This window comes from Heloderma suspectum, chromosome 8, assembly GCF_057233095.1.
Source record: "Heloderma suspectum isolate Gila_16-S chromosome 8, 16-S_ref, whole genome shotgun sequence".
Lineage (NCBI taxonomy): Eukaryota > Metazoa > Chordata > Lepidosauria > Squamata > Helodermatidae > Heloderma > Heloderma suspectum.
In genome coordinates, this window is record NC_139465.1 from 45,523,544 (window position 1) to 45,548,551 (window position 25,008).

Below are 25,008 nucleotides of genomic sequence, written 5' to 3' on the forward strand. Positions count from 1 at the left end.
CAAGTAAGAGACTGGACGCTTCTGTCCTTTTCTTGGATAGCTGCCCACTTCACTCAAGCAGTTTTGCATGTCTGATGAACAGCTAGCTAAGCCTTTCCCAACCTGGTGCCCTCCAGATGTGGTAAGCGGCAACTCCCGTCGTCCACAGCCGGGTTGGTGAAGGCTGAGCTAGAGAAGCTGCGTTGCATCTCTGGATGAGGATCTGTGGTAGAATTCGGGACCAAGAGAGCAGCCTCCTCCCAGGTAACTGGGCAGTCACGCTGCTCCTAAATTGGGGGCCGCGCTAGGTGCTGGCGCTCAGCCCGGCGCCCTCCAGATGTGCGGGCTTCATCTCCCATCTGCCCCAGCCACCAGGGCCAGGAATCCTGCCAGTTGTGCCCCCAAACATCTGGAGGGCACCAAGCTGGGGGAGGCGGCCAGGGCGCCTGCGCGCATTCACCCCCTTCCTCCCATTAGGACACCCAGCCGAACGGGGCTGACTCGCGAGTAAACCCCTCCCCCTCCCCCTCCGCGCTCTCCTTCCCAGTTCTCGCGAGATCTGGGCCTCTAGTTCCCGGCATTCATTTCGAAGAGGGGGGAGGCGAGCGCCGGCGGGGAGCGGAGCGGCCGCCGAGGCCCCGTTCTCGCGAGAGTTGGGGCTCTTCTTCCCGGCATCCATTTCGTGGCGAGCGAACGGCGAAGCGGGCGGCGGCGGCCATGTTGGGAGCGTCGGGGCGGGGGTAGCGAGCCAGGCCTGTGGTGCGAGGCGGCGGCGCGAGGGGAAGCGGCGGCGGCGCGGGGGAGGCCGCGCCCGCAGCCCCAGGCGAGAGGCGGCCGCGAAGAGGCCTCGCGGCGAACCGGGCCTCCGCGGGAGGGGGAGGCGGCGGCTCTCGCCTCGCCGGCGCCATGAGCGGCGGGACGCCGTACATCGGCAGCAAGATCAGCCTCATCTCCAAGGCCGAGATCCGCTATGAGGGCATCCTCTACACCATCGACACCGAGAACTCCACCGTGGCGCTCGCCAAGGGTGAGGCAGGCGGGCGGGCGGGCGGGCGGGCGGGCGGTCCCGCGGGGAAGGGGATCGGCGGGCGGCGGCGCGCCCCTCCACCGCGACAGCAGGCACCCTCACGGCGAGGCGGGGCTGTGCCAGCCGCCCCTCGGGCTGCGCGGGGGTGTACCCTCAGGTGGAAAGGCGCGCGCGCGCGAGCCCTGCGAGGCAGGCACGGCGGGGCGTGGGGAGGAGACCGCGCCCGCCCGCGCTGGAGGCGCGCAGGGGGCTCGGGGGAGCCGCCCGTGGAGCCCTTTAAAGATGCTGCGTTAAACGAGCAGACGCTGAGGCCCTCCCGGCAGGACTACGGCCCCCGTAGCCTCTGCCTGCCGGCTGTGGCGGACGGGAGTCGTAGCCCGGAAACGTCTGGAAGGCCCCGCGCTGCCTGCCCCTGGGCCACGGGCTCGCGGGGGGGGGGGTTGCGTCGCCCCCACCCGTTGCGATCTCTTGTCAGCCGCGGCGAGGCCCTGGCTGGAAAGGCGGGACAATAGAATGAAGGAGTTGGGGCGCGAAGGCTGCAGCCGCCCCCCGGAGCAGTGCAGGCCGTTCCGCCGCCTCACCCCTCTCGCCACCTGGCTCCGCGGTATGTGTGCACCGGGCCTGACGTGCCTGGGGTCCGTGCGCGGGATTCTTATCCGTTGTGGAATGCAAGTTCCGCTCGGCCCTTCTTCCGTCAAAAACACCCTCTTGTGAAGCTGGCCTTCAGGTGAGAACGTTAAAACCCTTCCGGAGAGAAGTGGGGGTGGGGAATCAGGAGACGGGCTCCCAGTGGCTTTGCGGAGTCCGGCAAAACCAGGGGGAACAAATCCTTTCTGATGTAGGAACTCTCCTCACTGCTAGCCAAGAGGAAGCGAGGCACAGGGATTCTTGATCGCTGTTGATCCTGGGCCTGATTTTGTGTGAGGCAACAGCACTTTGCATTATATACAAGTTTCAGAGCCTTAAAATGCATTCGTGATTTGTGTTTTATTCCTTACTCTTGTTCCTGTTCACCACTTCTTCTTTTGGTCTTTTAAAATTGCTGGGTTTGGATTGAATAGTGCTGTACAAATAGTTACTCTGTCTGTACAGAATCTTTTATGTGAGGTTACATTTGTTACATAGTACTGGAGGGAGAACATAATTACATTTGCATGTTATATACATTCTTTGCTTTTATTATGCTCTTCATTTTAGTAAGAACTCTCTTAGCTTGATTTCATTCAGACTCTTTCAGATTGGGGGGAAAAATTCTAAAAGTGTACTTAGATTCACACAAAACACTACTTCTTGTTCTTTGAAGTTACTAGTTGCTCCTGCTAGCCTTTGAAATATTTGAAAGGTTGTAGATTGCACTTGTACATTGCTCATTACTTATGCTCTGTAGTAAACACCCTTGACTTTGTTTCTTTTCTCCATTATGAGTGCAGTTTATTTCATGTCTTCCTTGAATCCATTTTAATAGCATTCCTTGCATCTCATCCATTTTGCCTGTTGAAATCAATATAATCCATGCATGTTTTATTGTTTTCTTGCCTAAGGTTCTCACTAATTAGGTTTTGGTACACTTTTTTCATAATATGCTGGGGGGGGACTCTTTTGTTCTGCTCTTCCCTCCTCCCAATTTGATCTATATTAAACAATATTGTTTTTAGTTTTTTTTATTTAAAGATTTGTATCCCATCCTATATCATTAAGATCTCAGGGCAGCGTACATATCAGTTTAAACAGTATAAAACAATAAATAATTTAAACAGCTAAAAGTATATTAAACCATTAAAGAAGCTAATACCAATTAAAATCTAAAACAATAAAACAGTTAAAACAGTGTGCAACTTTAGGGAATGCATTTAGCCCTCAAAGGCTTTGGTAAAAAGTGATGTGTTAACTTGGCGCCGAAATGAAACCAATGTCTGTGCCAACCAGGCCTCCAAGGGGAGGATATTCTACAACCGGGGTGCCACAGCAGAGAAGGCCCTCTCCCACATCCCACCACAGTGTATGTCTTGCACAGGTGGGATGCAGAGGAGACCCGCTCCAACTGATCTCAATCCTTGGCCAGACATACATAGGGAGAGGCGCTCCCTCAAATATTGAGGTTCCAAGCCACTTAGGGCTTTAAATGTCATCATCAAAACCTTGAATACCTTGAGTGTATTGGCAGCTGGTGCAATTCCTTTAAAACTGGTGTTATATGATCTTTACAAGATGTTCTGGTGAACCGTCAAGCTGCTTCATTTCGCACTAGCCGCGACTTCTGAGTTGTCTTGAAGGGCAACCCCACGTTAAGTGCATTGCAGGAGTCTAATCGGGAAGTTACCAGCGCATGTACTACTGTGGCTAGGTTATCTCTGTTCAGGAAAGGCTGTAGCTGGCCCCAAGTACTCCGGGCCACAAAGTCTACCTGAGGCTCCAGTGACAAGAATGGACCTAGGAGTACTCCCAAGCTACACACGTGCTCCTTCAGGTGGCGTGCAATCCTATCCAAGACTGGTCACTTACCCAATCCCCAGACTTGGGAACCACTAGTCCACAGACCTTCTGTCTTATCAGGATTTAGCTTCAGTTTATTGGCCCTCATCCAGCCCATTACAGCCTCCAGGCACTGGTCCAGCACCTTCACTGCCTCAGTTGACTCCGACAACAAGGAGAAGTAGAGCTGAGCATCATCAGTGTACTGGTGACACCCCATCCCAGAATTCGTAATGACCTCACCCAACAGCTTCATATAGATGTTGAACAGCATGGGGGTAGAATAGAACCCTGTGAACACAGCTTAATAGCCATGGGGTAGAACAGGAATCCCCCAGTACCACTCTCTGGAATCAGCCCTGCAGCTTGGAACAGAACCACTGTAACACAGTGCCCCCAACTCCCACCTTGCAGAGCCGATCCAGTAAGATACCATGATCAATGGTGTCAAAAGCCTCTGAGAGATCCGGGAGAATCAACAGGGTAGCACTCCCCCTGTCTTTCACCCAGAGTAGGTCGTCAGTCAGAGCAACCAAGGCCATTTCAGTGCCGTACACTGGTCTGAAACCAGACTGAAATGGGTCCAGATAATCAGTTTCCTCCAAGAACGCCTGAAGCTGCCCAGCCTCCACGTGCTCAAGCACCTTGCCCAAAAAGGGAATATTTGTGATGGGGCAATAGTTCTCACATTCCTCTGGTGCCAGGGAAGTCCTCTTCAGGAGAGGGTGCACTACAGCCTAGTTCAAGGCAGCGGGCACCACCCCCTGACAGATTGGACCTAATCAATCCACCTAGATTGATCTAGATCATATTAGCCAAGATGGGCAAGGGTCAAGCTTACATGTTGTGGGACGGACTGATTTCAAGCATCTTGTCCACATCATCAGATTGCAACTATTGAAACCGATCCCAGGAAACACAACCAGGCGGAACACTGGACACCTCCCCAGGCTCTGCAATAACTGTGGCATCAAGTTTTAAGCGAATATGAGCGACTTTCTCCTCGACATCAAGTTTTAACTTGATGCCACTTGATGAAGACATCAAGTGGCATCAAGTTTTAAGTGAATATGAGCGACTTTCTCATCAGACTAGGTATAAGAGAGCTGCCTGTGCCTTTTTTCATTTCCACAGAAGGTGTTTCTTGGTATTTTAACTTTGCCTTATTCTTTTTTAAAAATATATTTTTTATTTCTAAAGTGAAGACAGAGGCTACCTTTTGTTTGTTCCCAAACTTCTCAAATTGGTCTAAATTTATCTAAAGTGTGTGAACAAACTGTAGGGACCACAGTGCAGTGATGGAGGTCATGCTTTGCGTGAGGTCCCAGATTCAATCCCACCCATATCTAGCTACAGCAGGGATCTCAGGCAGACAGTACTGACAGAGACCTCTCCTTGAGGCCATGGTGCAGTTTTCCCAAACCTGGTGTCCACCAGAAACTTGCGAGCTGGGGAACATAGTCCAACACATCTGGAGAGCACCAGGTTGGGGAGGGCTGCTATGGACAGTAAATAGTACTGGGCTGGATGGCAAGTGGTCTGACTCCGGATAAATGTTCATAGATGTATTTATCCCCCTTGTTCACTTTAATCTTTTAAATACATTTTTGCAGAAACAGAAAATGTGAGGCATGTTTATTAGCTTAAGGGTTATTAGATTCATAGAACAGAAGCTTAATTCAAAAACAGTAGATAGTCTGTCCATCAACAGTTAAGGGTGCAATCCTATCGGGATAGTAAGCCGCCCCCAGACTTGGAGGCTGCCAGCTATCCAGTGCAGGGTGGGTGGAGTGCAGAGGGGATCTTTTCCTCCACGCTCCGGCCACCCTGCATTTGCAGCTGGACAGCTGATTTTGGCTGTCTAGCTAGGGATTTTGGAGCAGGAGGGGGGCAGGCCACACGACACATAGGAAGCGTCATAACAATGATTCCGCGGTCTCCTCCCCTCCTTACCCTGGGAACTCCCCTTTTCCGCCCGCTCTGCGCTGCATTTGAGAATGCAGAGACGGGGAAGAAGTGCACAACCTATGAGAGGGCATGGAATGCGCTTCCCAGAAACCAAAAAATCCTATGGCTGTCCTGACACTGTCCAGCGGCCATTGGATTGCTCTCTAAAGCTTCAATCCTGCACACACTTAACTAGGACTAAGTCTCACTGAATATAGATATTGTAAATATGTATAGAATTGGGCAGCATGGGTATTTTCGCATCAGAAAGTTCAAACGATGAGCCCTGCAAAAATTATTATGTGTGAATATTACTTGGTCTCCCAAATTTTTCTTTGTTGCTTTTCTTTGTTGTCCATCCTTTTTCCTCTGTATCTCACTACTGCTTACCAGGCACAAAAACAGGAAATCCTGATTGTCATCATTGCATACTACATCTCCCATTTACTGTTCTCCTGTTCACTTCATTCTCTTTAAACATGGCCATGCTTCAGTCCTTGTTTTGTTTGCATTATTGCAACCCTGCCTCTGCGTAATTGAGATGAAACCTGCAAAGCTTTGCATGGTTACTCAAGAGTAACTCCCAATGCATTCATTGAGACTTAAGTTTGATGGCTGAATTCTAACATTTTCTCCTCACAGAATACTTTTCTGTTAATGGTCTCCTTGCTTTCTCTTATGATTGCTGTTGTCCCTTTTTGTCTAAGTGGTGTTTCATATTGCCTACCCCAACTGCACATCCAAACCTGCCAAACCTGAGCCAGACTATTGATTCATCTAGCTCAGTATGTCTAGTCCCAACTGGCTACAGCTCTCCAGTGCCTCAGGGATGGAGAGAGACTACTGCCCAAGATGGTCTTAACTGGAGATACCAGGAGCTTGACCTGGAGCCTTCTGCATGCAAAGCATCTGCTTGCAAAGCAAGTGTTAATGAGTTTTACACTTCTCCTATTCTCCTGTGTACGTATATATGCCTCTCTTCACTTTGTTGCGTTTCCCACTTTTTATGATTTTGCTTTGTATATGTATAAGCTACCTTAATGCTCTATTTCTCTCACAACAAAATTTCTATATTATAGGTTGGCATGCTGGTCACTTGACTGGTAAGATATTGTCAACTGACCTGTGGTCAAATATTTTTAAAATGCCACTGTGTAGATGGGCAGCTTACCTTTTTCATTATACAGGCATGAGCATGCCTGAAGAGTTAAGCTGGATAAGTCAAATTTCATTTCAGCATTAGAAAGCTTGCATGTTCTAAATGTTTATAAGATCTAGAAGATTTATCCAAGCTGTCTGAAATTTAAAATCCATCCCTGACCAAATTTCAATCAGATCTGTTGAGAAATGGCAGAAATACATCATTTCCAAACTTGCGCACATTTGACCCGAAAGTAAAACAAGCTTGAATAATTACTTTTCAAATCTGAATATCACATTTGCAGACTTGCTTTTTATAGATTCCAAAGATTTAATTAATTCATTTTAAATAGGGCCACCACCTGACTTGTGTGTCATGACGATACATGCACTTGTCTGTCCCCAGTGTTATGTCTCCCACTTCATCCTCTAGCCAACTTTGCCCTACCCATACAGCCTGTCACTACCAATTTATCCATTCTCCCTGACCCAAATGAAAGCATATAGATAAAGCAGAAGGTGAACGTGTGGCTGGGTGGCCACTGCATCCTTAGCGTCCTGAGTTTTAGTGTTCCCACACTTGTGCAGGATTGTAGAATGTGTGTGTTTTTTTACATGGCAATTTCCATGTTTTTGCTATATGAGTAAATAGCAGAGAGCGATTTGCCCCTTAGATAGCATCTGGGGCATCATAGGATGTTGTGGACCTCCTCAGTGCCGGTAAGCAGAGCTACAAACATTGTGGATCTTCCATCCCCTCCCAACCACAGCAGAAAGTCTGAGAAGGAGAAAAGGGGGAGTGCTGGTGTGCAGGGAGAGGAGAGGAAGCTTGGATGTGCAGTATCCAATGGCCTCTCCAATCCCCTCTCTATTCACTGAAAGATAAGTCAGCTGAACCAGCTCAGCTGCCCATCTGGCTGCATCTGTATTTTAAATGGGGGTGAAATCGCCTGCATCCTCCTCTCACCTTGTCTGTCACTTGCTGGTAGGGCATAGGATAGGCAGAGAGCCTGAACTAGGAGCCCTCTGTCTGTTGGGAGCACAGCCCATAGGACTGCGCCTTTAACCTCTATTTATTATGTTTCTATACCACCAAATAGCCAAAGCTCTCTGGGTTGTTTTTTTTTTCTTAAAGTGAGGGTGCTCGCTGCCGCTTTGACTGATATCAGGAAAGGACAGGAAATGCTCCTCCATGCACCCTCTCTTCATCCCAGTCCAGTTCCTCCAGGAACCTAAGGCCCTCTATCCTGCAGATGGGGAATGTTGGTGGAGGGTCTGGGGGTACAGCAGAATGAATGTAGTCCTTACGCTTACCCTGGCTCCTGCTCAGTACCATGTCTAGTGAACTCAAAAGGGGAAAGCATCCTGCTGCCCAACTAGACAGTCTGGCAAAACCTGTGATTTGATCTTTCATGAATTAAATTATGTGAAGTGCTGTATTCGTTTTGTTTTGCTCCTTACTTCCACGGTGCAAAAATGTTTCACATTTGATAGAGGCTAAATGATGCTGGAAATATAAAATCGCCACATAATCATTCATGCTAACTTTGTTCAAGGCCAGTTGTGAAATCTCTGGCTTAGTATGTGCCCCACTTGGTTGTATCAGCATTGTGGCATGGGCAACATGGAACCGTATATTCAGCTTCCAGCATTTTCAAGAAATCAGTCTTCCACTTGAATATGCACTCATGACCATACAGTATTTTGTGATGCTGATCTTAAAATTACTACTTGTCAGCCAGAGTTTTATATTTTGAGTAGAATAACTTGTTGGCAGAAAATTCAGTGGAGTATTAAAATTATGTGAATAATGAACACAACACTGCAGCTAAAATAGCAAGATAACAAATATCTTTGCTAAAATTCTTAAAGAATGTAAACGTTTCTGACCAGTCCCACATTGTGTGCACTGAGTGTCTATGCGATCTTTGGGCACATAATAGCCACAGCCGGGGAAGATTTTCTTACCTATAAGGAATGGTAACCAAGCATATTTAATTTAAGAACCTTTCAGCAATCTCAACTTATTGTTTGAAGAGTGACACTTCATTCTCTTTTGTAAATAATTCCCATTAATCAGCATCTTAATTTTTGTTCATTTTGAAAGATTGTCCTTAGTGGTGGTTAGAGACAAAATTTTCCAGGGCTTTATTTTTTCCATGGAAAATTCTCAGTTTCCTAAGTTTATTAATAACAAATGAATACCAATAGTAAATATATCAGGCAAGCTTGGCAGTTTCAGAGTTGTAGTTAATGTTTATGTGATTGTTCTTAGCATATATGTGAGAAAATACATGTATGTCATTGAAATATATGTCACAGTGTAAAATGAGACTCATAAGTAATGACAATAGACAGGTTCACATGTTCGGAGAAGGAAAATATGCCACCGTAGCTTATTTTCCTGCCTCTCACGTGCCAGTCACACACTGTGGAATTACCATAGTTACCCTTGCCAGGTGTGATTTATTGTGTTGTCCAAACCTGGTGGGGGACAGGGGCAAATTACAAACCACCCCACAACCCTAGAACAAGCCATGGGTTCCAGGGTGGTTTGTAAACCCACCCACCCCCCACCCTCACCAGGTTCAGATGACATGACAAACCACGCCTGGCAAGGATAATTATGGTAATTCCACAGTGTGTGACTGACACCCACGTGGTGGGAAAATAAGCTACAGTGGCTTATTTTCCTTCCCTACTCGTGCAAACCCAGTCAGTGAAACTGAAGGTGCTTCAACAACCTTAGTGGAAGAGAGTTGTCAGCGTATTATGCTTAGTTCTTTGGCTTCTTTAATGTGACAGCTGTTTTCAGTACCTTTGTTTTTTCTTAAATTTCTACAATGTAAATAGCATTGATTTCTCTTACATTTTGCAAGTATTCCAATAAAAATTATAACATTTAAATCACATTAAGGAAGCAATCCTGTGCCGCCGCCCCCAGACAGCATCCGGGGGGGGAGCATGGGATAGCTTGGTTTCCTGGCTCCGAGGTTGGAGACAGGGCTTTGACTTCAGAGCCAGCATTGAGCAGGGGGTTGGACTCGATGGTCTTACAGGCCCCTTCCAACCCTACTATTGTATGCTAGTCCCTACTCAGCCATGGAAGTTCACTGGGTGACTTTGGGCCAGTCACAGACTCTCAGCCCAACCTACCTCACAGGGGTGTTGTGAGGATAAAATGGAGAGGAGGAGGATCATGTAAGCCGCCTTGGGTTCCTTGCAACAGGAAAAAAGGCGGGATATAAATGCAATAAATAAATAAAATTCTATGAAACCATGCTCCCTGCCCCTCAGAGCCAGCACAGAGAATTGTGCCGGCTACATCTCCATGCTTGGAAAATGGAGCATGGAAACAGGAAAAAGGGGATGTTCCCAGAGGCAGGGAGGGGAGGAGACCGGGGCGGCTGTGCTGCAACCTATCCTGTGGCTGCCCCAGCATCGTTCCCTCCCCCTCTGAGGTGCCACTGCTAGACTGGTAAAATCGCCCATCTAGCAAAAATGCAGGGCAGCTGGAGCGCAGAGGTAAAGAGTTTGGAGGCTGCTGGGTATCCACATAGGATTGCGCCCTAAGTATACTTTAACTTTTTTCCTCAAATATTTCAGGTCAAATGTTTTGTTTGTTTGTTTTGTTTTTATACCGCTCAATAGTCAAAGCTGTCTGGGCGGTTCACAACATTAAAGCCACAAAAATTCAACAGAAAATAGGATATAAAATATAATAGATTACAACTACAGAGTACAAATACAAGCAGTGTAAAACCTAGCAGCAGTGCAGACATTTAAAACACAATAGCAGATTTAAGACAGCAGAGCTAAAAAAACTGGAATGCTAAAAATGCTGGGAAAATAAAAAGGCCTTAACCTGACGCCGGAAAGAATAAGGAGGGGGGGATAACATGGGGTAATTTTTTAGCTTTGTTTATTAAATACAAGTAAAATACATGCTAAATTGGGTCACAGTAGCAGCCTTCTCCAACCTGCTGCCCTCCAGATGTTTTGGATTACAGCACCCAGCATTCATGACCATTGGCCATGCTGACTGGGGCTGATGGGAGTTGAAGTCCAAAACATCTGTGGGGCACTGGTTTAGGGAAGGCTGCCCTAGAGCATCAAAAGATTTTTTGATGCAAACTGAAATTTTTTGTATGCAAATAACTGCAAATTGTGGTAGTGAGTTCTATAGACCCAAGTCTCAAAGTGTTTTTGTCTTGCTTTTTAAAAGAAGCATAGGTGGGATAACCCACATGTTGCATCGCATGCAGTGGTAGTGGTAGAATAACCTACAGTGTTCCTTTCACACGTGGAATGAACTACATTCATTGACTACTACAGCACCTAACCAGAACAAGCCCCCAAAACCAGGACTATATAGAACACAACCCAAACTGTCAAGAATACACATTTTCTTCACATATTATGATAGTGTCTATAGTCACATATTGGAAAACTGAGCAAGACTTGAAGCATCCCTAAATGTCTATCAATTAATGAAAGATACATTAGATCAATAACTTTAATAAGGAATGGAAGAAAGAACTATGCTGGAAGTCTTACAGAGTGGATTAAAAAAAAGTTTCCCCATGGCTTCTAAATTTCCAGAAATTGTACATCTGTAGCCTTCCTATTGCATAGTTTTTAGAAATCATTTGGGGGGAGTAAAGGCTGGGTTGCAGTATATGAACACCTTGTCTTAAACATTTTGTCTTCTAAAATAAAAGATTTTATAATCTGAAATTGTTTAATTTTTCAGAAAAAAATAAAAAAGTTCCAAGGGGGGGACACTAGTCCCCCCCCCCCCCCCGGTCATCACATCTCTACCTCACACCTGCCCTCCCATGTCAGCTGCTACTCATTCTCTGTTTTATTATTTAAGTGCAGGTTAAAAATAGCCATTGGCATGCTAGCTTGTGGGAAGTAAGAATTGCCTTCCGGTGATCAGGCAGGGAGCCTGCAGACATCTACATTTGTGAAAATATGTGTTGCAGCAACTACGTTTTTAAATGAGCCTTGAAGCCCCTATTTCAAGATGCTTTTGACTAATATTGGAAGTGTTCCAGATTGTTTTCAACTGTTGCTGTTCTAATGCTGTGTTTTTAAATGTTTATAATTAACAGGTGCTCTTTATTGTTTTAATGTTTTGGTATGGACTGTGATTTTTAGAATGACTTTTATAGGATTTTTTGTTTGGGGATGATGTGAGCCACATTAGAAGGATCTTAGAAAGGTTATCCCTGAAAAATGGTGTACAAATGTTGAAATAAATAAGAAAAGTTACTTGCTAAAAGTGGCTCAAATTGCTATAACTATATTTGCTTCTGTTTTTTAAAGGTGTGCTCTTTTGAAAGTCTCAGTTTTGTGGACCTAATGATTAAGGCATGTTGTCCTGTGGTTAGTTGTGCATCAGTAAGCTTTGGGTCCATTTCTAAATTGTCTGCACATAACTATTGTACAAAAATACTGGACGGTATGTGATGCAGTGTGTGTTTTCTTCTGCAGTTCGTTCCTTTGGCACAGAAGATAGACCAACCGATAGGCCTATACCACCTCGAGATGAAGTATTTGAATACATTATATTCCGTGGCAGTGATATTAAGGATTTAACAGTTTGTGAACCACCTAAACCGCAGTGTTCTCTGCCCCAGGATCCAGCTATTGTTCAGGTACGTCCTCTAGCAGACCTGGCTTTAGCTATGTCTAGATACGTAATGTGGCCAATGTTTGTGTGTATGTACATATTTGAAAGTACACCGTTAGATGTTCTCATCTTCTTTTATAGAATTCAGATACAGGCAAAGTTCATTGTGTCTTCAAAAGATTTTTCAGAGTTGCCTTATTAATAACAAAATGTTCATGAACTAGTCCATTGCCATTATATCCTATGCTCTTTTAATCAGATCCATGTAGTTGAGGGGGGTGCTTCTGGTTCAGGGCCAGGTTAACTTTATTTTCACCTATATCTTTGTCCTTTTATATTAACAGAATCTTAAAGAGCCGAGGTAATATAAGTGATGGCTGTAGCAATAATTCTGTTTAGAGTCCTCTTGTCCTCAGTTCCCCAGTGCAAGCTTACCATTTGTAGTTATATCTGAGCTCATATAAATCCTGATAATGTTGATGCAGTTTTCAGTGAAATTATGTTTTAGATTTCGCCCAGGCTTAGAACATGATCTTGCATGGGTCCCTTTTTTAGTTTTATTAAGATTGTCTTATCCAAAAAAGCAGAACTTACAGCTATTTTCTATCTACAGTTTCTTTATGGTAGCACACCAGTATAAGTGCTGACAACCTGGGCCTTCTATATTTATCCCAGACTTTTAACAGATTAGGTTCTGATAGAGTTTTCAGAAAGGTACTATACATTGAATGATTCATGTGCTTCAGAATTTTGAAATGGCTATGTTAGCCAGAGGGTGAAGCATGTAGCAGGTAAAAAAAAACCCTTTTCTTGTACCTACTAGAGTCCGTTGCAGTTCTCACTTTCTAATGTCGAGTGGTGGCATACTCCCACTTCTCACAACAGTTGTGTGCACTTTGTTATAAAAGCACAACATTTTGTGCAAAGACTTAACTCCAACTGATCATTTTTAAGCTATCGGTACAAATGAAATTAAGCCTCTGTGTGCATGCACAGCAATATTTCTGTCCGTTTTGGTTAGAAAGCTGATGATACTGAAAAAATCATCCAGACATTAAACATTGTTCTAAACTCAGCACTTGAATTACAGGGGGTAATTCAGGAGGCATAATTGTAACTGGAATTGTAAATTGAACTACAGGGGGCAGGAGGCATAGTTTTACCCACCCTGCCTCTATTCAAGGGCCCTCCATGGCCCCTGCCTGAATCTATCCACCATGTATCTCTGTGGTTATATGCCTGCCTGAGGAAGGCATTCTGGTCTCCAGCTCTGTGCTGCTTTGTTTACTCAGTTTGGTTATCCAGATCTACCAGTTATGCCTACGGAGGGTGTCCCTCTAGCTACAGGTATGGGTTTGTTGCTGTGGGTATTGTAACGGGACACTGGAGGGCTGAGACTACATTTCCTAGAAGCCCTTTCTGTGAGAGGTCTCTGATCTAGAGAGGAGAGTTGGCTTGCTCTGACATGGTGCTAGACGGCCCCAGCATCAAAGACCAAAGTTGTAAACCTGCAGGGGCAGCTGCACTTGCCATAGCCCAGTTACTGAAATTCACCAGTGTCAAACACTCATACACCAGGACATGCCCTCAGTGAGATGTAAGACTGCTCAGGATTGAATTGGTATTGCATGCACAAGCCCGTAAAAAACGTAGACATGTTGATGCATGTTGGCCTCAGCATATCGTACAACTGTTCATCTCGCCACACAAATAGGAAACAGTGTATTGCAAAAGTTTATCATATGGATCTGTTCATTCGTCTAATGGGCTGTGAAATGTGACCACAACCAAACTTTCATTTTGTGGAACTAATATATTCCTGCAGCATCCTGCTTTTGTTGGCGAAGGTACTGATCTGTAGTGTTGAAAGTGACACAGGCTCAAAGACAGTTGGCAACGTACCACACTACTACTATATTGATGTGTCTCCAGTTGCCTTTAATGTCAAAGGCTCATCTGTGTCAGCATCATGTGTAATTAGCTTCCTCTCAAAGACATTTGCCAGTCATTTGAGGCAGGCTTGGAACTTGTCACGGAAGGGGAGCACATTCTTAGTATACCACCACTCACTCTCCCTGTGCAGCCATGAAGAGGCAGAAATCCATGTGTTAATGCATATAGTACATGCTAGAGGACATGGTTGACACAAGACACTCATACTGTTGACCCAGTGATGTTGTGGTGTTGTCTGTAATGGTGGCAAAGACACTTCCAGCTGATGAACTGACTTTGGATCGGGGAAGTTTTTATTACCTGGCTGCTCAGGATGTATCTTCTCTCTCACCTTGGGCCTTCGAAACCACATGTGCTTCTAAGGGTCTGTGCGGATAGGCGCGTGGCCGATGTAAGATTAAAAGAAAAAATATGCATGCCACTGAGAGGTTTATCATACTGGACTGTGACCAGACAAGCACCTGTACTGATACAGGCAAGTCCCGAAAGAAGCGGTTTGTAAAGAGGAACCCCATGAAAAGGATTCGACCAATGTGAGCTGCTCTTGAGCAGCACGTAAAGAAGGCAGTCTACCAGGGTGGTCACTTCTGTGCTTAGACGCTGCTTCCAAGGCCTGCCCTTTTTCTAACAAGCTGTAGCTAGATTCATATAGATTTGGCTCTGCTGAAGGGAAGTACATCAATATTTTAAATAAATCAGCAAATAATAAAAGAGCATCTCCAGACTACACTCCCTGAAGCTTCCCAGACTTGCTATGAACTGCTCTCTTGTGGCTGCACAAAAGGATGTGAGAAGCTTTGCAAGTGCAAAAAGGCTCCCTTTCCATGCAGTGCTCTGGGCATTTATGAAAGAACTGCCAAGCAATTAAGTTCTATAACCACAAGCAGTCTTTTCAGCATGACCATTCGTTACGCTGAAAAACTAATATCACTTTTTAACAAATGTCCAAACTTCTACTTGATTTCTATGAACATGCACAGTATTATATGCAGTAGACATAGATATATCAACTGTTTCTGCAAATGTACATACTTACATAAAAAATGGCCAAAAATTTTGATTTCATGATTGTTAAAATCATATTTAATGATTTTATGAACTGTCATATCTTGTTTCATGTATAAATCACCATGATCCGAAAAATTATTTCAGTTGGTTGTGCATATGCACACACTTGCAATTTTGCATTCCCCAATATTTGAAAATGCTAATTATGTATTAATCTATATATGCTGTAAATGTGATGCTTTTATGCACGTGCACAATTGGTTTCTGAAGCCGCTGCTCTAATGCAACCCAGATAACAAGAATTTTCAGAATCGCCTACGTTTTTATTGTTAACCTCTAGTATAGTTGCATTATAGTTGCAAAATAATGATTTTGTGTTTTTCATGATATTGGTGTTTTTTCTGCCTTGATTGAGTCTTTCATGAATGTGGTTTTCTTTAGTCCTCTCTAGGATCATCTTCTACTTCTTCATTCCAGTCTGTGGGCTCCTATGGTCCCTTTGGCAGAATGCCAGCCTACAGTCAGTTTAGTCCAAGTCCATTAGTGGGCCAGCAGTTTGGTGCTGTTGGCGTTGGTATGTTTGCATTTTAAACTTTTTTTCTTGACAAACCACTAAAAGTTAAGAAACAATTGCAGATGCATACTGTTCCCATCCCATAGGTTAAAATACATTATTGGTTCACATATTCTGTGAGATCCATTTAGGCAAAGTGATCCTATGAAAGAGTGTACGTGAGAAGGCCAAGTTCAGTAGACAACACCCTCCACCCCCAATAGTTTCTCCTTTGCAAGCCCCATTATGGTGGATAGTATATACAACTCCTATTTTCTTTGAATGGAGGTTGTGCAGGACACATTCCTGATGGAGTATCTTTTCAGTTCTATATTAGACATCATTTTTGCTAAATGTTTTGGGTTTGGCTGGTCTGCTTTTGGACATGATCAGACATTCTGACAGCTCTTTAGGATGCTTGAAATCTGCCTTCTTTTATAATGAGAATATGGGGGTCACCTCCGGGAGCTGTACTGGAACAGATTTCCGGGTCCAGGTATGCAGCATTGATGTTGTTCTTCCCAGTGGCTGAAGCTCAGGAGAGCCTCTTTAGCAGGGGCCAAAACAGTGTCATAAGAAACACCGATCTAAGCATTTGGTCTAGAGTGCTGAAAGTAACTTGGATAAAAAGTGACAGGATAAATAAGAGTATATCTGCTCTACTACTTTGGTGGGCAAATTGATCTGATACTTCCAAAGTGCCTAATGTGAAAATAGGAGTGAGCTAAAGTATGATTTACTTTAATCCTGCCAACCTAGCAGTTCGAAAGCAAGAAATTGCAAGTAGATAAATAGGTACCGCTTCGGCGGGAAAGGTAACAGCGTTCCGTGCACCTCGGTGTTCAGTCATGCCGGCCACATGACCACGGAAGCGTCTTTGGACAGCGCTGGCTCTTCGGCTTAGAAACGGGGATGAGCACCGCACCCTAGAGTCGGACACGACTGGTTGGGGACACCTTTACCTTTAAAGTATGATTTACTTTGTGTTCACTTTTTCACATTTATAAATAGCGGAGTCGGGTTTGCATTGTGGATGTTCTCTTTGGCTCTTACTAGTCTGCATAGGAAATACTGGTCCAGTGGATGGGAGACTTAAGAAGTTTGTCAGACAAGTTACTGTGCCTCATCCCCAGGCTGCAGTCTGTAAAGTGGGTCTGTTCAGATGTTATGGAAAAAAAATCAACCTAGTAAGAGTTTTTGGGTGTACCCTGTTCCTCTGGAAAAAGTAATCCAGATGGCATCATCAGGAAGTTACCAAGTTATATTTAAACATGGCCTGTCTCTGATGATGTAACAGAACTTGCCCCCTATTCTTTCTGGGAACAATTCTGTCTAGATGTATATGTCAAGGAGACACATTAAAACAAATAGATCCGATACTACTTTCTCATTTCATTGTCCCAGAGGAACAGAACAATCCAAGTGCTTTTACTAGTTTGATATTTACCAGCACAGAACATCTGAACAATTACATTGTGCCCCACTTTGCTGGGTTCCTGTAAGAATAGAATAAGGAAATGTTACCAGCTCTTCACCATGTAGCAGGAGGAACTGATATCTAAAAATCAGCAAAAGTATAAGCCAGACTGCTAAAGCTAGTTTGTTAATATCATTTGTATATAAAAGGGCAGTTTTGGAGATGGTAACTGGTAAACAGATTTCAGTTCATGCTTCAAAAGTTTTGGCCACAAGTGCATATATTGTTAGTGAGAGTGGGGGAATGGGACCTTGAATTTGGGGAAATAGTCCAAGCTTCTCACTAGCAGTCTCCTTGCCAGCTAGGCTGCAGGAGCTCTCAGATGTTTCAGATTTGGTTAAGCCTGTTAGACATCAGGCACCAGAATGAGGTTTCAATGTAAGCCTTGTATTTGTATTTATACTCAGTAACTTCTTCTAGCAAATCTCTCCTCTTACTTCAGACTCTTCAGATTTCTGTTGGCAGTGAAACACCTTTTAGTTCTAAAAACTGTGCAAACATGATCACATAATTAGGTACTTGGTGCTTTGGCTGTTCCTTTGACTGCTTTAAGATAAACGCTCATTTTATTAGTCACACCAGTTACGCTTGATTACTCCCATTTGCTTCATTGCTGGTGTGCCAAGGGAGCGGTATTCACCAACAGTTTACATGTGACTAAAAGTTACGTGTATCGGCCATTTAAATGATAAGCGAATTACCCCCTTAGCCTCACTAGGGCTGTGTTGACCTTCATTACCAGCACAAACTGCCTCGACAGTTGCAGCTCCTCCTAAGGAGTACTGGAAACTATATTTCCGAGCAGGAGCTAGGGGGTCACCAATGGAGAATTCTCAGCACCCTTGTATAATTGTTAGGACTGCTTGAGTCAAAGAGAGCTGAACATTTTAACAGGTTGAGAATTCATTGAAGTGAGTACAAGTACAAGGGTAACCTTGCATGGCTATATCCAAAGGTGGAGCTTGACATGCTTTGTCTGTCTTCATGCAGGAAGTTCACTGACCTCCTTTGGAACAGAAACTTCAGCCAATGCTAGTTTGTCCCAAAGCAGTGCAGTTGGTTCCACTTTTACAACAGATGCAAGATCACTAAAAACGCAGCTCTCACAAGGTAAAAGGCTGGTGGTATCAGATTCTTGATCACTTTAACTACATGTGGGTGCAGGGTGTATTGTTCAATTTACATTAAATGAAATACCATTGTTGCATGTCTTTGGTGAATTTGCACTCCCTAAAAGTTCTTAGTGATGGTAAATTACCACAAGACAGATTTTATGCAGAATAGGGTTTCCTGTTAAAATCTAAATCCCATCTTAAAGGCTATTGAGTAAACCACTGGGGGTCGACTTTTTTAGTTAAGTATTACCTTATATTTTGTTTCTCTGCTTCAGAATTTTCAGGGGTGGTGATTACATCAATCTGCTGTATAGGTAACATAATGGCCAAAGTCTTTTGCACTGAGTTAGCCTTGCATCTTTTACCACTGAGAGTGAGCTTGTAGTCTGGGTTGAAGATGTACTCTACCTATTTTTCCAGTCAAATAAGACTTTGGCCATCTTTTATTTTACTATTTTTATTTATTTACAGCATTTATACACTGCTCCACATCTAAACAGATTCCAGAGCAGTGAACAATATAAACTAAAATTATACAAAGATAAAAGAAATAAAACACCACGTTAATTTTTTTTTTTTTTTTTTTAACAGACTACCAGTAAAAACCATGGCTTGTCAGTCAGGGATGTTTTAGGCAAAGTTCCTTGTTCAGTTCCTCTTACTAGGCTTTCGCTTTATTAAAGTAGATATAGAATATTAAAAATGATACATGAATTGAATCTGATGTCAGTAGTTAATTAAATTGTCTGCATCACCTAAACTGTTAGCCACAAATACACTGGAATATCTAAATTTTCTATACCTATATTGCTTTGTACTAGATGCTGCTGTTCCACAAAAACACACACACAGAGTGCAATCCTATGCATGTCTACCCAGATGTAAGTCCCATAGAGTTTAGTGGGACTTACAGGCTAAGGGAGTAGCTACTATTTCAGGTGACAGATATTTGTTAGTAGCTGAACTGAGCTGCCTTAACCATTTTTTCTTTTTAGACTGGAGTAGAGGGAAGGATGATTGCCATCTGGATGAGTAGTTCTAAAGAAGCAGAAATACTTCCTCTTTGGACGCGATTGTCTTGGCTGGGTAGAGCAGACTGGTAGACTTCAAGCAATACTTAAGTCAAACTTTGATGTAACAAGTTGTCATTTCTGGCTTTGTTTCAGGTCGCTCAAGTTCTCCATTAGACCATTTGAGAAAGAGCCCGCTGCTGGAACAAGCTGTGCAAACGGCGTCAACCCACTTACCTGCTTCAGCACCAGTTGGGCGAAGGAGTCCTGTTTCAGCCAGACCTCTAGGGTCTACTAGCCAAAAATCAATAGAAAATCAGGAGCACAGGAGAGGTAGAATTTGACCTTTGGTTCTTGATTACATTCTGCAAGCTGCTTTGTTTTCCTTGGGGATTATGATTATGTGTTTAAGGTTGATTTTAGAGGTTTTTATAGCATTATAACAAAAACTTTATGGGGTTGTAAAGAGAACATCAGGGCCTGCTCTCATTGGACTGTCCTGTTCTCTCTCTGTCTCTCTCTCTCTCTCACTCACACACACACACACACACACACACACGGCCAACTGACATAAACTGCCGTGTGGGAAGGAGCACCAGATGCTAGCTCCTGCTCAAGTGGAGCTGTTCGGGTTGCTCAGTTTTATTTTTTTGAGCATGTGATTCTTGCTGTATCTATTGTATTTTATAAACATTGTAAGGCACTTTGAGGACTCTAGAAAAAAATGGGATATAAATCTACTAAATAAATTAAAAAGTCACCTTAAATTATTTGAATTATAAAGAGAATAGGGACCACCTACCCTGCAGAAAAATGGCAAGGATTGGTGTAAGGCAAGGGTTACATGGGCATGCTTCCATCTTGACGTTAGGCCAGGGGCGAGCAACTTGTGGCCCTCCAGATGTTTTGGCCTGCAACTCCCATCACCCCTAGCCAATGGTGAGGGATGATGGGAGTTGTAGGCCACAACATCTGGAGGGCCACAAGTTGCCAACACCTGCCCTAAGAAATACCTCTGGCAGCAGAGGAGCCTCCCACACAAACACAAGCCCTTGGCCTGCTCAGCAAGGGATTTCTGCTTGCTTGGGGAGAGCGGCATCATTTCTCATGCCTTTTCTGAGAGAGCAATACTTGCCTTCTTCCCTCAGCACTTTGGGGACGGGGGCTGAATGGGCTTCTTTGCTCCCCTCCCCCAATTCTTGTGGGTGCCCGCGCCATCTGTAAAACCAATTCACATTTTGAAAATAAGGCATTGTTGAAATAGGACACAGTGCTTAGATCTTAATGTCGTATCTTTTTTCTGTTCTACACTGTTAGCACATATAGAACGAAAAATAACAATGTTCACATTATTCATTCCTAGCTGAAGCACACAAGGTTTCAAGATGTGAAGCAGAGCATCTCAGAAATGAAAACAAACGTCAAATGGGTAAATTGAATCTGTTTGTGTGTGTGTATGTGTGTGTGTGTGTATACACACACACATATCAGTTTGCACTTATAACATAAACAGCTAAGTTGAGGAAATATAACCCAAATTCTCCCCTCTTTCCACCTGGTTGTTGTTTGTTCATTTTTAATTATAATATTTATATGTCAGTACATTATATGTGATGTATCACTCTTCCCTCACCTGTGATTATCGTAACAACACCGTTCCTCATAAATATTTTGACAACACCAAGTACTGAGTCTAGCTGCAGGATTTCAGTACTTCTATATTCTCTCAACCTCTTCCTTGAGGTAATACCGTAGAGCGAGTGTGTGTGGAAGGAATACATCAAGTATAACCTAAGTAATCACTTTATTAGGATGCTGCCACCACCCTCCTCCTCATGAGGAGAGAACCTTCAATTTCTGTGTGTGTGGGAGCGTAGATTCCTAGACTTTGGCCTATGTATTTCATAGCTTCATCTAATCCTTTTACTGGTGACAAATGAAACCGAGAATAGCGTGGTTTGAAAGAACAAATTAAAAATGAAACTTTATTTACATGGTATAAAAGGTTTCAATGCAATTTGAGTTTTATGTGGTAAAATTCTTGTTTCAAGTTTTTATTAATCCTTACCTACTCTAGCCTTTCTAATAATAATACATCAAAATAATAGCTCCCCCCTCCCACCTACTTACAATAGCCTTTAGGAAAAAGGATATGTTAGAACACATCAAGCAAACAAACAAACACCAAAATATACAATTAAACAAAACAAAAAGGCCATCCAAGTAGGAATGGAACCATTGTAGAACATTGTCTCCAACTCAAGAAGTATACCATGGTCAGTCGAAAGCAAGAGGTCCAAGAGAACCAACAGGGTTCCACTCCCCCGTCTCTCTCCGCAAAGATAATCCCTCAGGGCAACCAAGGCAGTTTCTGTTCCAAAACTGGGTCAAAAGTCAAACTGAAACAGATTTAGAAAATCCACTTCATCCAAGAATGCCTGGAATTGATCAGCAGCCACTTGCTTGCCCAGCTTGCCCATGAAGTGGATATTAGCAGGTAGCCCATACTTGTCCTCCATTTCTTGGTTCAGGTTATGTTTTTTCAGGAGCAGTCTACTTACTGCCTCTTTCAAAGAGACTGGTATTTCTGCCACTTTCAAGGTAGAATTCATAACCTCCTGAACCCAACCGGTCATCCCCTCCTTATTAGATGTAACAAGCCAATACAGGCAAGCGCTGAGCATGCAAGCAGTTGGTCGAACTTGCCCAAGGACCTTGTCTGCATCCTTGGACCTCAGCAACTGAAACTCATCCAATACAACTGGACCTGGCTTTGCTCTAGATAACACTATTAATGGAACTACACTAACTGTGGAGTCCAAGCCATGTGAGATGAGTGATTTTCCCATGAAAGTACCTTGCAAATTTGTCACAGCAAGGTGTTGAGGGTGTGACCAATTCCCTTTCAAGGTCAGATCGAAATAAACCCTTCACCTTTTGCTAGGTGCAATGGGAAATCTACCTGATCTGGAGTGTTTTCCCTTAGCATAGTTGGTGGTGATTATTGCTACCAATACACCCTGTTTTCTCAAGTAGCCAGCTTTCAGGGACCACTTCATGTTAGCATGCCTAACCTCTCAGTGGCGTTCACTTTCAGCATTCCAGACTGTCTGGACTTTGGAAACACCATTTTACAGTGTTTCTGGCCTTTCCTGGAGGGTCGGTTCCAGAATGGTGGTTCTGGGGGACTTCCACTTGATATATTGGCCTGTGGCCTGTGGTGCCTCATGGGGGTCAGTCTTTTCCCCAGTGCTATTTACCATCTACACTAAACCTCTGAGAGAGGTGGTTGGGGGATTTGGAGTGAGTTGTCATCGGTATATGGACAAAGCTCAGTCTCCTTACCATTATATTCTGGGGATGCTGTTGGTATCCTGAATTGGTGCCTGTAGATGGTAATGGGCTGTATGAGGCAAACAAATTGAAGCTAAATCCAGACAAGACAGAAGGTCTCCTGCTGGAAAGTAATCTCACCAGGACTAGGGGCTCAGCCTGTTTTGGTTGCAGTTACACTCCCCTTGAAGAACTAGGTTTATAGTTTGGGGGCTTTCTTGGATCCAGCTCAGCTTCTGGATGCCCAGATAATGGCTAAGGAAGCCAACTATAAACATCCCTTGAGAGATCTGACATTAGATAAAGTGATAAATTCTCTGGTCACGGCTAAATTGGATTACTGCAATGTACATAAGGTACATTGAAAAGTCTCTAGAACATAAGGTCACCTTTGAAAAGTCTCCAGAACTTTAGCTGGTCCAGAACACAGCAGCAAGGGTATGAGTGGGAGCTCACTTGTGGGAGTGTATCACACCCATTTTACAATAACTGCACTGGTTACCAGTTTGCTTCAAAGCACAATTCAAGATGCTGGTGATAATCTTTAAATCACTACATGGATTGGGTCCACGTTACCTAAAGGACAGTTTCCTTGGGTACCATCTTGCCCCCTCCCTAAGATGTGATCTAATCACATTTCAGCCAGAATTGGCTCCCAGTTACTATATAGTGCACCTGCCCTTTAAACATTGCTATGTGCATTTCTGGTTGTCCAGCCTCAAAGGGAACTTAGTAGAGCTGGAGGTGACATAGTATGTGATCTTTAAGGGAACAGCATTTTCCCTAGCACAAAAGATTTAAAGGGCCGAGGTTTATAAAATCATGAGTGGAAAAAAGTGGGGAAAATTAGCCCAGTTCAGACATAATGGGGAACCATTGTTTACACCTTTACAAGAACACACCACAGCAGTTATTGAGCTCATGTGCTCCCCCCTTACTTCGCATTCTCTGTGTCTGAGGAGATGAAAACGACAGCTTCCATTAGCACTTTGGTAGAAACCACAGTCTTCTGTTATTCCTAATACAGGAAGCTAGTTTGTTCAAACCACAGTTGGTTAGAACAAGCATCAAGCTTTGGTTTCAGATTCTGCTTTGTTCCAATGACCTATGGCTTGAATAAACTACAGCTTCCCTTATTCAGACATAATGGGGAATTTTAATTGTTAAACAGCAAAAGGATGCTTAAAGTTCTTTTATCTCATATGGAGAAGGAGGAAAGGGGAGGGGGCAAGCCGCAGTGTGTTCTCATAATACAGCCTTCCCCAACCTGCTGAGGGATGTTGGGAGTTGCAGTCCAACACATCTGGAGGGCACCAGGTTGAGAAAGGCTGTCATAATGCAAAAAGTATGATTTCCCAATAGGGCTGCTTTCTGTCTCTCCAAATAAGTTTAAGATAAAAGGACAGGATTTAGTCCTGTGGAACTCATCGCTACAGGATTTTGTGGCTTTTTAAAGGATTAAGTAAGTATAAGATGAGGCTATAAACTGTATTGGCTGAAAATGTAACATTGGGAGATGATATGCCTTGGGCAGCCTGATGTCTGGTAACATCAGGTACAGTTATTTGGCATCATCCCAGCTTAGCAGACAGAAAGCTGCCTATCAGTCCTGACCCAGACCTGTTAATATGTGGTGCTGCTTATAAGAAAAACAAATAACCTGAAGTTGCAGATTTTTCGTTGTAGGTCCCTTCAAAACCTATTTTTCCCCAGTTCCAGGAGCACCTTCGGCACGAAGGGGCCGTGGGGGTCACCGGGGAGGCAGAGGAAGATTTGGTATTCGACGGGACGTTCCAATGAAGTTTGAGAAAGACTTCGACTTTGAAAGTGCAAATGCACAATTCAATAAAGAGGAAATAGATCGTGAATTTCATAATAAGCTGAAACTGAAAGGTAAACAGGCTTTTCTTTAGGGCGTAAGGACTATCTTGTGACTGCACATGAATGTGAGCCTTCTAGAAGCTTAGGAACTAGATTTAAAGATAGCTTATGGAAATTAGGTGCTGATGGGAAAACTGATATCCCAAATGCTTTGATCAAAGTTCTAAAGTGTATGAAGTATAAACTAATGCATTTGCATAGAGTTGTTAAGAAGGGATTTTTATTTCTATAGGGATTGAGAGTTATAGTGCTCTTGCGGTGTTTTGGAATTAGGTTTTATGGATATTTTTAGCTGGAAAGTGAGTGGATTTAGGTGTATTCAAACTCTGTGAGTGCAATAGGTTATGCAGATAAATTTGATTTATTTTGCACAGTGGTGTTTTTATTGGGTTCGATCCAGACTTTGTCACATGTAGAGTGGACCCATTGAAATAATTGGGTCCACTGATTCAATGGGTCCTCTCCAAGTATGATG

At 43.7% G+C, this 25,008-nt stretch overlaps 1 protein-coding gene across 6 annotated transcripts in view; it reads left to right on the top strand.

Moving 5' to 3' along the window:
- Positions 1-655: 655 nt before the first annotated feature.
- Positions 656-25,008, top strand: part of LSM14A (LSM14A mRNA processing body assembly factor) — a 32,643-nt gene continuing 8,290 nt past the window's right edge. For 3 of the 6 annotated variants that reach the window (XM_084812227.1, XM_084812231.1, XM_084812226.1), the window contains exons 1-7: positions 656-1,006; positions 12,065-12,228; positions 15,606-15,738; positions 18,185-18,304; positions 19,476-19,652; positions 20,683-20,748; positions 24,339-24,545. In XM_084812227.1, coding sequence (XP_084668353.1) covers positions 886-1,006; positions 12,065-12,228; positions 15,606-15,738; positions 18,185-18,304; positions 19,476-19,652; positions 20,683-20,748; positions 24,339-24,545 — 988 coding nt within the window. In that variant the 5' untranslated portion in view covers positions 656-885. The remainder of the gene's footprint in view (positions 1,007-12,064; positions 12,229-15,605; positions 15,739-18,184; positions 18,305-19,475; positions 19,653-20,682; positions 20,749-24,338; positions 24,546-25,008) is intronic. The other 3 variants (XM_084812230.1, XM_084812232.1, XM_084812229.1) reach the window with 1 other exon arrangement.